This window comes from Tenrec ecaudatus, chromosome X (assembly GCF_050624435.1).
Source record: "Tenrec ecaudatus isolate mTenEca1 chromosome X, mTenEca1.hap1, whole genome shotgun sequence".
Classification (NCBI taxonomy): Eukaryota; Metazoa; Chordata; class Mammalia; order Afrosoricida; family Tenrecidae; genus Tenrec; species Tenrec ecaudatus.
Genome location: NC_134548.1, coordinates 54,795,299 through 54,810,414, shown reverse-complemented (window position 1 = coordinate 54,810,414; position 15,116 = coordinate 54,795,299). Strand labels below are relative to the sequence as shown.

General features: G+C 50.7%; 1 protein-coding gene across 2 annotated transcripts; it reads right to left on the bottom strand.

Moving 5' to 3' along the window:
* Window positions 1-651: 651 nt before the first annotated feature.
* SUV39H1 (SUV39H1 histone lysine methyltransferase) lies at window positions 652-13,458 on the bottom strand. 2 transcript variants are annotated; one of them, XM_075539086.1, is made up of 6 exons: window positions 13,237-13,458; window positions 10,944-11,089; window positions 8,998-9,660; window positions 3,202-3,348; window positions 2,997-3,126; window positions 652-2,276 (listed from the first exon to the last, which is right to left on the bottom strand). In XM_075539086.1, the coding sequence occupies exons 1-6, from the start codon at window positions 13,253-13,255 to the stop codon at window positions 2,143-2,145; spliced, it is 1,239 nt and encodes a 412-aa protein (XP_075395201.1). In that variant the 5' UTR covers window positions 13,256-13,458; the 3' UTR covers window positions 652-2,142. The 2 variants fall into 2 exon arrangements, with proteins under 2 accessions (XP_075395201.1, XP_075395200.1); XM_075539085.1 differs by having other exon boundaries at window positions 653-2,276; window positions 13,192-13,458.
* Between the last annotated feature and the right edge of the window lie 1,658 nt (window positions 13,459-15,116).

The window sequence follows — 15,116 nt, the reverse complement described above, 5'->3', positions numbered from 1 at the left end:
GGGCAAGCTCATGATGTGCTTGCGGTTGGAACCCCAGTGTATGAAGCAGTAGGTGAGCTCTCTGGGCTGGGTTGGTAGCCTGCATGCCATCCATCGTGAAGAGTGCAGCCTGAGAAATACTTGGGGTTTGACCAGATGTGAGCTCTCTGAGCAGGTGTCTTTGAGAGACCTGAGGGTATAGCTCTATGAGGTTGTGAGGTATCTGTGTCTGTCCGTCAGTCTTTGAAGTGTTTGGCAGTAGGTTCCCCTGTGTAAGGTCTCTGGAATATTTGAGTGTCTGTCACAGCATGCACGGAGTTGGGAACAGCAGCTAGGACACTAGCTCAGGCTGAGGGGTGACGGCATCAAGTCAGTCTCTTTAGGCGAAATGGCCTGACTGTTCACCCGCCACCCTTGCACACCTGGGTACTCACCAAGGATCTGCAGAAAGCTTCCTCGGCACACACAGACCTTTTCTCTTTGGCTGCAGTAGGCAGGCTTTCAGACCAGAGCCACCTGAGAGCTAGAAGGGCCCAACTAAAACCTCATCACAGTTTTCATACTTGTTTTCCTGGTTAGTTATTCTTGCCGTGGCAAACGTTTTTTTCCCTTTAGTTAGAGTTGCTACATATATTTGGTGCACTCCCAAACTTAAACTTTTAAAATGACGCTTTATGCAAGTTTATTTTCAGTCAAGATGTGATACAGATGGTAGTGCAAGTGACACTGTGGTGGCAGGAACTTGAGATTATCGTCAAATGGCTGAGGTTTGGAGAACATGTTCCTGGACAACCACAGATCTCAGCTGCTCACCCACAGTATATAATACCCCACATCTTGGTTTGTTAAAAACAACAGTAATTTTATTGATGCCAGATTCATGGTGGTGGTAGGGGGAGGCCTATAAACAAACAGGAGACCCAGACTCAGTCCATGTCTCAGTCAGTCTCACAAAGCACGGTTGAGGACAGACACACAGACATGGGTCTGCCATCTGGAGGGAGGGCACACAGCCTCATGCAGGGACACTCTGGGCATAGATAGTCACTGAGGGCTTCCTAGAGAAAACCTCATGGGGAAAATAAGGGGTAATGCAACCAACAGAACCTCAATTTCTTGTATGTCTGTAGGCAGTAAGTCTTTGCCTTCTGACAAATGGGTCCTCTTTCCTGGGATCCAACTCTGTGGTTTTCAAGGCTTCCCTGAGACAATCCACGTGGATCAGGTGCTCTGCCTTGTGCCTGGCACTCACGAGTACTCTGCCAATGCACACTCTTATCCTAAGTGCTATCTGTGGCCTACCTAGGTCCTGGTTCCAGCTTCAAGTAGACCCAGTGGTCATCACACCTCAGCTCTGGGTTCCTAGCACCGGCAGATGCCCTAAGATCCCCAGGGGCCTTCCCTGGCCCCTCTTAAGGCAGAGCGGAGTCCCAGCCCCAGCCCCACCTCAGAGGATAGAAAATGTGAGACTGACTTCCTGGAACTGATCCGTGGATCATAGACATCCAGTGCTCAGTCCAGTGGCAGGTGGGTACCCACTTCTCAGATGAGGTGGTGCTGAGGAAGTACTCTCACAGCTGCCAGAGCCAACACAAACATCACTGTGAGCACAAGGAGGTCACAGCCATGGCCCCAGCCCTGGGAATACTTTTTCTTTCACTAACAAAACTTCTAGCTCCAGAGACCAGTGAGTCGGTCTAGGAATTCTGAGCCCTGACTAGATCTGCCTGCTCTGGAGTTGTCTCCCCACACCCCTGGGGCGGTAGGGAGGAGGCTTGCAACAGACCCCTCGAGCTCCAGGCAGAAGCAGGTGCAAAAACAAAAATATTGTTTCTAGTCAAGGACTAGGATGGAATTTCTCCCCCTTGGACCTCCTTGATAAGCCATCGATCTCAACTATAGAAAGTCTTGATGTAAAAAAATGACTTCTGAAGGTGGGCAAGGGGTTTAAGTGCAGCCCACAGATGTGGCTGGAATGGGAAGAAGGGGACTCCTGGAGTCAGTCCTTACCGCAGCCCACAGCCCTGAGCAGGGAGCACGTGGGGGCAAGCAGTGGCAAGCAGGAGGCCCGAGAATTTATTCCTCTGACAGGAGGGCAGCAGTGGGCATGTGGGCAGAAGGCATCAGGCCCTCACGGTCAGCCTGGCCTCAGACTTCTAAGGGCTAGAAGAGGTATTTGCGGCAGGATTCAGTTCCACACTTGCATTCAATACGGACTCGCTTCTTGGGGGAGCCAGGGAGCCCAGCCAAGCCAAAGTTGGAGTCCATGCGGGTGCTCTCCATGTCCACGGGGTCCACTGCGAAGTTATAGGCAGGGAAGGAGGAGGGCAGGAAAGGACTTGTTAGAATGTCTAGATGAAGCTTCCTACTACCCTTTCACCAAGAGACCCAGAGATCTTTGGGGCTGGGATTTGGGTTAAGCAGGGGGTTTTAGGATTAGGGGCTTGGGATAAGGGCCAGGACTCAGCAATGGAAGGGTATACCCATGTTAGGAAAAGGCCCGGGGTTATGGAGAGTGGTAGGGCCCATCCGGTAGAAACCAGAAGGGCCTGTCGGACAGAGGTCAGGAATGGAGGACAAGTAGGCATCCACAGAGCATCTTAAGTCTCTTGCCAAGGATCTTCCTCTGAGTGTTCCAGAGGTAATCCGGGAGGGGGCTGCCTGGAGGCCACAGGAGCAACTAGAGGTTTGGAAAAGGGAAGGTCCAAAGGGGTTACGAGTGAGGAGGGGTCGGGACCATGGACATTTCAGAGAGAAGACTAGGATCAAGAGGAGTATCTGAACTCCAGCCCAAACATCCTCCCAAAGAAGCCTTGGTATGAGGGTCTCAGACTTGGTTCTAGGGCCTGAGAATGAGGCCCCAAGAGGTGAGCAGGGACCCAGGAATACAGGAAGAGCATCTTAAAGCTCCAGCTAAAGCTTCTCCCTTGGTTTTTTGAGGTACTGGTGTGCCTGGGGGGAGGGTCTTCCTGTCCCATGCCATGGTGTGCCCGTGCCCCATCCCTTGCCACCCCCACCTTGCATGTTGTAATCAAAGGTGAGCTCCTCGCCTGCCCAGATGGTCCTTGTAGCAAAGAAAGCAATGCGTGGCAGCCTCTCATCAAGGTTGTCTATGAAGACGTTGTATACCTGCAGGTTGGGGTCACACTGGCAAGAAAGAACAGCAGGAAAGTGAGGTGGGATCCCAGCCTACCCCACCTGCCCACCTGCAGGGGTACCCACACTGTGGTTGACAAAGTGGGAGATGTTGCCGTAGTAGGCAGCGTCGACGGTATACACATCCTCCACATAGTCCAGGTCGAAGAGGTAGGTGGTGCCCTGGCGGTCATAGATCTGGCCCCGCCGTTCCGCCTCCTCTGAGGTAATGATCTGAGGAAAGGGCCATAGGGGAAGGGAGGTTATCTTCAAGGTCTCAGAGAGGCCAGCACAGCTCCTGTGTGATAGACTGGAGGGGCAGGGACATGACGATGACGCAAGACAAGGACACGTGGGAGTTGGGTAACAAAGAACAGGGTCTGGAAGGCACTGAAATGAGCCCTTCTTATGAGGCCAGCCCTACCCACCTGCCCACTCCTCAGGCTTCTAAATGGTCATGTGGAAGCTGGCCAAGAGGTCCAGTTAAAGAAAAGTCCATCTCCTACTGCCCAGCCAGAATGGCCTTGGGATCCTCAGAGCCTGTGGTGCCCTTCGGGCCAAGCAAGAAGGACCCAGAGAGACACCAAGCAAGAGAACGACAGAGTATGTAAGAGTCAGCCTGCACTAGAGTGTACATGAGAGAGAGCAAAGTGTCGAGTCAAAGTTCAACGAAAGAGAGGCAAGGGCAGAAGAGGAAGAGCTCCGGGTGTGACAGAACTGGAGAGAGCGGGGAGGGGAAAGGCAGACCCGAGTGACCCAAGGCCGGAGTGTGAGAGCAGGAACTAGCTGCGTGGGGAGGAAGAGACCCAAATGAACGAGAAAGAGTCAGGAAAAAAGACAGAAGGAGAAGCGCAGACAGAATCTCAGCAAGGGAGACCTGGGTCTAGAGAATAGATCAAAACCTGAGAAAGTTAATTGACCCTCCTGAGACAAGCTGAGGCCACAAACTTAACAGAAAGACAGGAGTGACAAAGCAAGAAAATGAAAGAAACAAGAGGCAGAGTAACGGGTACTCTTCCTTCAGTCCACAGGCTGTTTTGTGCCAACAGCTAGCATATAAGACAACCCTGAACCCTCCTTCTCCTTCCCAATCACCCTCCTCCCCACCCTGAGCTCTAGCTGTCTTCCTAAATGCGCAGCTACCTCTCTATCCTAGCCCTAACCTGTCCTTGCTCCACCCTGACCCACCCACCCAAATGCTGTCCATGGATTGTCACCTCAACCCACCAAAGCACTCCTCCACTTAATAGCTCCTCTTCCTACAGCATTCTGGTGACTGCCCGTGTCCTTCTGTGAGTCTGCTCCCTCTCAGCCTAGGTTTCCCCTAAACCATTGCAGGCCTATTTGTCTTCTCCCAGGTTTCCTCCTACTTTGCTGACCACTCCTTAGAGACCAGGACCAGACCAGAACAAACACAGTAGACACTGAGTAAATGCTATTTATTTGTTTTATGCTAGCCCAACAACCTAACCTCGGGCCACGCTGTGTCTTACAGGCATCTTTCTGCTTTCCACCCTTTCTTCCATCCTTCCTTGAAGACCCGCTGCCAACCACCACCCCACTGCCAACCAACTCTGGCCATAAACCCTTCCTATTGCACCCGTCATGCCAATCAGAGAACACGTTCTTCCTACTTTCCAGTCTGTCCCTTCTAATCTTCACCACTCTCATTTTCTTGACAGGCTGGCCAGTCGTGTGCTCACTGGCTCCTCCCTGCCTCTCAGATCACCACCTTCAGCCTCTGCTCCACGCCAAATGCAGATCGCCAGCACCTTTATAAGCCCAAGACCTTGCCCTCATTGACACATTGCTCACTACCCCACTGCAGCTCCATTCCTTGAGGATCCTGGCTCCTCCATGGCTCAAAATTTTGTTCACTCACCCATTCAACAGATTTTTTTATTGAGACCCACACTAGCCTGGTCCTATTCCTCAATGTCCATCTAGTGGGAGACACAGGGCCCAGGCGTGGTCCTGCCCTCAGGGGTCATAATGGTCTGGTGGTGGAGACTCAGGGAGCAGGCTTTGTCCTGCTCTCAGGGGTCACAGCCAGTAACAAAGAAAGATGGACTCAAATATCCATAGTGCAAGTTGTAGAGTAGTAAACTGTGTGGGAATGTCTTCCTAAGAGAGGTCACTGGAGCCACAGCAGCATCTTGAGGAGTGACAAAAGTCACTCTCCCTGCACCTCCCTAAGAATATGTATGCTTCTCCGAAGTGACAGATGCTACTTCTATCCAGCCCTTTCCTGAACCTCTCAATTCCCACCGCAGTCTAGCAGCTGGCCACATTTAATTAAGCACTGGGGTCATGGGTCAGCTATTCAAGGGACCATGAGCATACTAAGTGGGGCCTCAGACAAGTTTTAATGTCGGGTCTTCCTCACTTCAAAGGGCATGGCTTCACCTCCCTTCCCAGTCTCCATCTTCCCACCCGTTCTGCCCCTACTTGCTCAAGAGTGAGTCATACTGTGAGGCCTCCAGGGCACAAACTGTTTCTTCCCTCTCTCTTCTGTTCAGTCCCATTTTGTAATGGCTAGTCTACTCCGGAAACCAGAAACCCGGGAACAGGTCAGCCCATGTCCCTATCCCCTAGGAGCTCTCTAGTCACTGAGGGAGACAGGGTAGAAGTTGGCAGCTTGGAAAGGGTGCTCACACGAGCAGGGCACGCAAGACTTGGACCTTGGTTGTTCCTCTACCCGCTTCTGGGAATGGGATCCTGACATGTCTATTCTCTGTTCCTACTTCTTCAAGCAAAAATAAATAAAACCTAACAGGTCTGGCAGAGCACCAGTTTTAGACACTTGGGCCTTTATTTTTTAACCTAGTTTTATAACTGAGCTGAGCAAGTTATTACACTTTTCTGGGGCTCAGTTTTCATATCTGTGGGAAGGGACAATGATGACATGACAATCCCATCAAATTCAATCCCAACCTGTTGGGAAGATCCAACAAGATGATGGATGGGCAGGTTTTGTTTCAGTTTGGGCACTGAGCAGTGTTGAGTGGTTTCATGTACTGTATCTGGTTGCAAATCTAAGCTGCATCTTAAATCTGTGTGTCCTTCACAAAGAAAGGGAAAACTGCCAATTAAAATGATTTTAGGAATCAAGTAAGACTTGCTTAATTTCAGAGATGTTAAAATATGAAGAAAATGCCATGTTTTGAATCAATAGAACCCACAATTTTTGCTCTCTCTTGGGTGAGGGTGGGGAATGTCCCGTGAGAATGGCACCAGAAGGTGGAAGGGAACAAAGAAGTGGAAGGGCCACTCACATGGTAGAGAGGAATGCAAACAAGCACCCTGTACAGATTCCCGGAGGACAGCTGGGGGAGCGGGTGGGGATGGGTGCGTGCCTTGTGTCACCTAACACTCCCAGTAGGAGTGGGGCCATCAAGTAAGTACTTTTACAGTGAAATCTAATGTCCACAGGAAATGAGATTAGGAAAGAAAATGACTCTAAAAGACTCATATTAGTTCATGTTGGATTTTATAGTCAACCCACTACCAATTCTGACTCATAGTGATACCCTATAAAGGGTTTCTGAGGCTTTGTAAAACTTTACAAGGGCAGCCAGCCTCATCTTTCTCCCTTGGAGTGGCTGGTGGGTTTGAACCATGGTTTGCAGTCCTTTGCTTACCTGACAGCGGCATCAGGGCTTCTGTTTATAGCGAAAGGGGTTATAAAAAAAACTTTTGGTTTTCAGGGCATCTTGAGTTTTGTGAATTTTGAACCATAGCAGATAACATTTATTGAACGAACATTTATTGGTGTGGTGGTGGAGAGGAACGAACACAAACACCCCTTGTAGATTCTAGGACAGCTTGTGGGGCAAGTGTAGGGTGAACTGAACACTCTTAAAGTGCTGTGTCTGTACTGATAACTCAACTCCTAGAGCAAGTGAATGAGGTGGCTGCTACTACTGCTCCCATTTTACAGATTAGGGCACTCCAGACACAAGGAGGTTAAATAACTGCTGCTAGGAGGTAGAGCCGAGACTCATACTCAGTCTGGCTCCAGAGGCCACACTCCCAACCACTCTGCTACACTGCCTCTTCAAAGGGGGAGGCACAAACGTAAGATTGACTCTGGCAGGGTCTAGGCGTCTATGGTACCATCAAGAGGAACTAATGCTGAAAAGGGGCCTGGAAGTTGCCGATTGTAGGGAGAGAGAGGGCAACAAATGGTAGAATGGGAAGAGGAGTGGGAGGGTCCCTAGAAAGCCTGATGTGTACAGGGTAGAGTGAGGGCACTGAGGAAGAGCAGCCAGAACAATAGCAGGACCAGAGGACTCTGGGGCTGTTATGGGCAATAGACTCCTCTTACTCAAATGTCAGACTCCTGTGTTCTGGCTACAGAGAGCTGTCCGACAGACTTATCAGTACAATGACTACCCTTCTGGACTCCCTTTAGGATAGAAGTGGCCCGAGTGCCATGGAATCTAGCTATCTCCTCCTCCAAGTGGCCAGGATCACGAGGAATGTGAGAGCTCAGTTTCATCAGAGCCTCAGGGACTCTTCTGCTAATGACGCCTCTTCCTCCAGACTACTGGTCCTTCCTCCTTTATACTGCCAGGAATCCTCTAGATATGACCACCTTCACCGTCCTCCAGGCTATCCGGGTCCTTCAGCATGTGGACATTTCCTTTCTAGTCAGACTGCCCAAGAACTTGTCTGGATTGTGTGGGGTGTGGCCATCACCTCCTTCAGATCATCAGTGGAATGCAGACTGTCCTGAGTCTAGACGGTCCCTGTCCCTTTGGGGTATGACTTTTTCTGCTCTGTTGTTCAGTGTGGACACTCAGGTGTGTGTGTGTCCTTACACTAGTTCCTGTCACTTCTCAACTATGCCAGGCCCATAAGGGACCTACGGCAATATATGCAGGTGCTTTGGGTGGTCACCATGATAGGACACACACAGGGAGTTAAGTGAGCAGGGTCCACGAATGCTAACTAAATGCCCTCTCTCCCCATGCATGAAAACAAAGCACTGGACTGGCCCACTCAAAATGCCCACCATGTCCCAACTCTTTGTTGAGACATAAAACTTCAAACTGTGACACTACCTATGCAGATACTTGTTTGCTCAAACCTCGTTTACCCTCCTTCTCGGCACATAGCTAAAGAGAACTTCCCAGCCTCCCGTGCCAAGTGATACACTCTCTCCAAGTGCATTACAAACCTCCTTTTGGTCCTCAATGTTCTCACCAAGCTTCCAAGCAATGCTGAAGATCTAGTGGCAGACCCAATGCCTCTAAAGCACATAGCAAAGGCAGAATAGCCCTTAAAGTGCCCATCCTAATACCCCCACACTGGCTATTTAAACGAGCAAGCCGACGTCTAAAACGAGAAACCACTAAGGGGTGGTTCATTACACCGGCCAGCCTGCCACAGTACACCTTCCCTTTGCTCAGTGTCCTGTGGCATAGAGGAGCGGATGTCCAAGCTCTGTTCAGAGTATGTCGACATTCTGCTCCAGTCCAGTGGTGTTCCTTTTGCACCAAGGAGTAAAACACTGCTTGGTTGCTGACGCCTTTGTGAAGTGCCTTTTCAGGGGATGTGACTCTGTGTCTGACCACATGGCCCAATGAAAGGGATGCTGCCTGAATTTCAATCCCCCCTTTTCCTCTTGGCTAACGATCCCTAGGAAGTCAGCCCAGCCTAGAAGTATTTTAGAGGCAATACTTGTGTATAGCAGCTTTGGCGCGTTGGCCCTGCCAGAATGTCCCTATCATACTCTGCTTCAAAGCTCCAGGTCTTTACCGTAGGAAAACATGGAAATTAAGGCAAACACAGTGAGGAGAGCAGAACACACATACACACACACACACGAAACACGTGGCGGGAAGAGCTGTACAAACATACACAGGCCCATCTCCATACCTCTCCAACATACTCCATGACAAAGCTGTTCTTGCGGATCTTCTCCAGTGTGCGGACGCCCCAGCCACGCCCATCATCTGTGCGAAAGATGCAGAGGTCATAGCGAATGCCCTTCTGTACCACACGATTGGGGCAGTCATAGCCGCAGCGGCAGCGCGAGTTGCACTCGTAGATGGGCAGTCCGGCTCGCAGCCGCACCTGGCCCTGGTCATTGTAGGCAAACTTGTGCAGAGATGCCCCGGGGCAGCAGCCCCCAGCAGGTTCCCACAGACAGTCCTGGCACTCACAGCCTACTGCCACCTGGTTGAGTGTGATGCCCTCTCCAACACGGTACTCGTTGATGTACACAAAGGCCCGTGGAGGCCCATCCAAATCCACCTCATTCTCCACAGTGATACGTCCCAGGTGGCTACGTTTGGCATTGAGTTCCTGCTCCCATCGTCTCAGTGCCCGCCTCTGCTTGGCTTTCTGCACCAAGTAGTTGGCCAAGCTTGGGTCCAAATGCCGGGGTGGCTTTGACCGGTGGTGTCGCCGAAGCAGCTCCCTCTCCAAGTCCTTGTGGAACTGCTTGAGAATGCGCACACACTTGAGATTCTGCCGTGGCTCCCAAGTGCTTTCTGAATCTGGGTATCCATACCACTTCACCAGGTAATATTCCTGTTCCTGTTGGTGGCCAGGGGGACAAGGGTGCCATAAGTGGTGAGACCCTGGGGCCAGCCCTCGTGAGACTTCCACTCCAAAGCAGATGGATAATGCCCACACACCCCTTAACCCTAGTTTCTAAAATGACTCCATACAATGATTAGAAAGCCTACGTTCTGGAAGAAAGACGAACAAAACAAACGGACACTTTTGCGCCTTCTTCTCTGTCTTTTGTGGAGCCACTGCCCTTTCAATTCACAGCACAGCACTTAACCTACTGTGCTACAAGAACTCCAGGCTAGGGTTTCTAAACTCAAATCCCACTTGCCCACCCGTTACCTGTCCAGATTACAGTTTGTAGTCAGACCTCCCAAACTTGTTCCCTCCACTAACCTCCCCATCTCAGTGAAGTCCACATGGGCCTGTTGTTTTCTTACACTTCCCGTATAACCTTCAGCAAATCGTGCTGGCCCCACCTTCAAGATACCTCCAGCATCCAACCACTTTAAACCATTATCCCTGCCACCACCACCATTGCTTATCTGACCCTCATCTCTCAGCTTCTACCCTCACCCTCACCCTCTCTGGCACAGACTCTAGAATTAAGATACCCAGGATCTGCCACTCCCTAGCTGGGTGGCCTTCAGCAAGTCATTTAACTTTAATGGGACAATTTCCTCATCTGTAAGAAAATAGCTAACACCTCCCCCCCAGCATTATGTAGTCTCAGTCTTAGCAATTTCTGTGCAGTATTAACTAATTTATCCCTCATAACCTTGTCTAAGCTAGATACTATTAGCATCATCTCCATTTTATAGATGTGGTCATTAAAATGGAGTTTGGGTTAGTAGCTCAAGGCTACACAGTACAATTTGAGCCCAAGCACAGAGGCTTTAATTCTCTCTAACTCTCCTTACCAAACCTCCTCTAGCAAGGATAACAGTTCCCACTTCACAGTTAGGGGAATTCAGGAAGTTTTGTAGGAAGTGGTACTTAGTACCTGTTACCCATCATCATCATCTCTATTCCTGGACTCGGCATCTACGAACTGTTCTCAATCTTTGAATTTGATTTGTCTTCCTAGGGAGGTAGGAAGAAAGACTTATTTGGTAATTCACTCTGCCCACTCAGAAGGCCAGTCACCTCATCTATAAAACAAGGATGAGATATCTTTATGATCAAAGGAAGCATTTTCTTTTGGAGACAGTTCTAGTCAATGAGAGTAGGGGGATACAGAGGGGGCAAAAAGACAGGGAGTCAACTCCCTTGAGACCCCCTCCCCCCAACCAAGGTCACAGACTCACACGAATCTTCTTGTAATCACACAAATACTCGACTTCAAAGTCACAGAGATTCCTTTTGGAGATTCCAAGGGAAGGGCAGGAAAGCTTGGCCAGGCGGCACAGGTCCTGTAGCTGATTCCAGGAAGACTTGCAACATACACTGCAGGCTGGAACAAGGGGGGCAGGAGAACTATTACTGGGCAGCCCTGGTCAGCCCAGGGGCCAACCGGGGCCCCAAGTCTTCATGAGATTTTCCAAGGACTACCTCAATTAAGTCAACCTCAATCTACAGGCCTCTCCCAAAGCTAAGACCTTTCCATAAGTAAAACATGCCACTTTCTTGGACCCCAGGGCACACTGTTCAAGGCTACCACCGGAGCACAAGGCATCAAAGTTGGGTTTACCCCACAAATTGTCCCAAAAGAACTGACTTCCAGAGCTTCAAAATCCTTCTCTTCGTTAAAATGTCTAGCAAATTTGCCAAGGGTCTGGGATCTGATCACTCCTCCCACTTTGCAAAGGAAAGGGTGAGAAGATACTATATCCCAAGAGGAAGGGGGTGGGTGGGATAGGATTAAGACCCCCCTGGACACACAACAAAGACAAAACTGGAAAGACTAATCCACAGTCTCTAATCTTAACTGGGGTGGGGGGGGGCATTTTAGTGTGGGTTTTTTTTAAAGGGGAAAGGACCTAGAAATACATTGTATTTCCTTACCATATATATCCACAAGGTCAGCAGTTTGAAACAGTTGAAACAGTTTGAGAAAGTTGAAACAGTTGAAATAGTTAAAACAATTGAAACAGTTTGAAATGGCTTCATGAGAGAAAGACACTGGAGGCTCTCTACTCCCACTGATAATTAGTCTCATGGGTAATTCTACTGTGCCCTAGAGGGTCACTGTGAGTCTGCACTGACTCATTGGCAGTGTTTTCAGGGTTACCGTATGTTATCAAATCAAATGCAGTAAAATGTCAACTTCAAATGTAGGAATTTTCACATTAAATAGGAGAAATAAAAATCTAAAACAGTGGCATTAAATTTGCTTCAGAATCTACAAAATGGTGCCCAGTTTTTTAAATTGTGTTTTCAGGGCATTTTCAGGTTCAGAATGTATAGAGAATGTGGCATGGTAGATTACAGGAAACTTCTTAAACCCGTTGTTTTTTTCCCCAGCAGGCAGTGGTTTGATTTTTCCTACCTCAGGAATAGTATGCATTAGTGAGTGATATATACTGCCCATGTGGAGGGGGGTTAAGACACAAATTTTTTAAAATGAAGATTTATGAAAAAATAATTTATACCTTATCAAGGGTTCATGGGGGGAGGAGGGGGGAAGTGAGCCAATATCAAGGACTCAAGTAGAAAGTGTTTTGAAAAGGATGATGGCAACATAATGTACAAATGTGCTTGACACAAATGGATGAATGGATGGATGGTGATGAGTTGAGAGCTGTATGAGCCCCCAATAAAATGACTTCTTTAAAAGGGAGGGGGTCGGGAAAAAAATCAAGACTTGCGCGGAAAAAAATAAAACCAATTTGATTCTGGGCATTCTTTCAGGAGCCATTTTTATCAAATCATTTCCCCAAAAACCCTTATTCCAGGTGTAGGCAGCCTCCTCTTATTTCATCGCTTTCAGATCGTTTCGACGCTGGGCCTCCCATGACAGAAAGAACGCACAGGTCAGGACCCAGAGTGTCAACCTACAGACATAGGCGAGCTTTTCGAAAAGACGGCGTGCCTGCGTCCCTCCTCCACCTAGGCAGGTCTGGGCGCTCCGCTCCGCGCCGCACGCTCCCCCGGCCCAGCCCAAGCCCCCTGGCAGATGTGCCCAGGGCCGGACGTGGGCAGCTGCTGGCCCCGAGCCAGAGCCCCTCTCGGCCCACCGCGCACGGGCCGTCCGGCCCAGCAGCCCGCGGCACCCTGCGCCCCGAGGGGTCGGGCCTCCCTCCTCCCTCCCTTTCCGGCGTCTCGCGTGGACACGAGGCGGCGAGTAACGGTCACCGGCGGCCCATTTTCCCGCGCGCGGGCACAGCCTCCTTAAGTGCCGCGGCGCCGGCCGTGCAGAGCCGGCGCGCCCCCTGCTCCCGCGCTCGCCCTCGGCTGGGCGCCCGCAGCCTTGGGGACCCGCGCCCCCGGCGCCCAGCCCCGCCCAGGCCCCCGCGTTCCAGGCCCGCTCTGCCGCGAGCCGCCCGGCCGGCCGCCCGCGCCCAGCCCTCGAACGCCGGGCTCCGAGCGCGCGCGCGCCCCCCCTCCCCAGCCCACCTGGACTCGGCCAGCAGGCGCGCGCCGTTCCCGCCGCCGCTTCACCTTTTAAATTTTCCGCCATCTTTCCCCGCGACTAACGACATTCGGGTCTAGCCGGCCTCGCGAGAAGAGAGCGCGCGCGCGCGGGCGTGACCGACAATGCACAGCCTATTGGCCACGCCGCGCAGCGAGCAGCGCCGGCCAGGCCAACCGGTGAGCGTGACCGAGTCTCTCAGCCTTCTGGAGGGTTCCCGAAGGCGGGTGCTCCGCGACGGTTTCCCAGAGTGCGTCGGGGTGACACCACCGGAGCTGAGGTTACCCGAAGCCCTGCCTTATATCCGCGAATCTGTCTGTCACGCCACTAGCCAATCACGTTGTCAACCGTCAGAAACCTTGAGAACTCCCCAATTACAGTCTCAGCTTTCGTTTGTGACCTCAAGCCTGCGGCGATTCCCCCAAGGGAAAGAGCACTTAGCACCAACTCCACTGTTAGCCAGCCAGACTGCCTGTCACCCGGCTTCCCCTCCCCCGAGACACGGAAATCAGCTCACACATACTCGGCAAGCCACAGCATCCAGTTGTGCCCTCAGGCAGGCTGTCATTGTCAGATAGTCCCATCGCCCTGCGAGTTACGCAGGCTTAGCACTGCTCGTCTTCCAGAACCTCTCTACTCACAGCGCAGCCGCTCTGTAATTTCTCCGCCTCCTCTTCTACATCATGGACCAAGTCAGTCTCTCTGGAAGGCAGTGATCCGATCAGGGCAGAGAATCCACAAGGATAGACAGGCATCAAGTGAAGCGGCTGTGCTAATTTTTCCGCTGGCCATGCAACCTGCGGTCCTTCAGTTTGTCCCGCATCACATTTGTCAGGCAGCCAGGTCGTCATCCTCAGAATCCAATTGACCATTTTATCTGTCAGAGAGTCAGTCAGTCACAGCATTCAACCAGGCTAGCTGGTATCAGACCAGGCCATCCTCTATTGTGCTGTCCCTAAGGTTGTCATGATTTAGAGCCAACCAAAAGGGACTAACAACATTAGGAAACCAAAGATTTGTTGGCCAGTCAACATGAAATTCCTTCAGAGTCCAAAAATAAAAACAACATGCTACCATTGAGTTGATTTAACTCTCTTCTTTATACATCTTCGGACTATAGCGTTTAGACATTCCCTCAGGCCTATAACACCTGCCCTCCCAGGCCAGCAGTAACACCATTAGTCATCAATTGTATGGTAATTCTCTCAGGAGGCTGCTTGTCCTTCACACTGGCCAACCACTAGTCCCACCTAGACCCAGGCCAGCTATAAGTCAGTCAGATGTCTAGTACCTCACAGCATCAGGAAACCACACTGTCACTTCCTCAAACTGCCCTGGTTCCTGTTGGTCCATGAGTTACACAGTCAACCAAATGGTTATTCAGTTACCGGGACCGTTATTCTGGCTTCCTGCCGATCCAGCTGTGAGCTGGTTGGAGGAATGACTGGCCAATCTGACGTTCTATTGATTCCTCCTTGCCACCAGTGGATCAGTCAAATGCGTGATCTCACCATACAGCCCTCTTCTCAGATTCCATCTAGAAGAACCATGCTGGGCCTTACCTGCCCCTGGCTCCTTGGGTGGACTGAGTCATCATAACTCTTCCACAAGTTCCAGAAACCCGTCCAACCCTCAAAGGTGGTTGAAGGCATGATCTCCTCTTGCCTGAATCTGGAGGAGAGGAATAGAGGTCTGTTAGTGGTGGGGGCTTCCTTGGTCTTCTCCAAAAAGTCTCCTGGAGGTGCTACAGTCATGGATTATCTACATTCAAATTCTGGTTCCACCACTTACTAAACTGTATGAAGTTATACAAGTGAACCCTCTGGACTAGCTAACTCTTTGGGACTAACACCTTTTCAGGAAATGTCAAAAGTAAGAAGTCGTCCTAGGATTCCTGTTTCCCACCCAC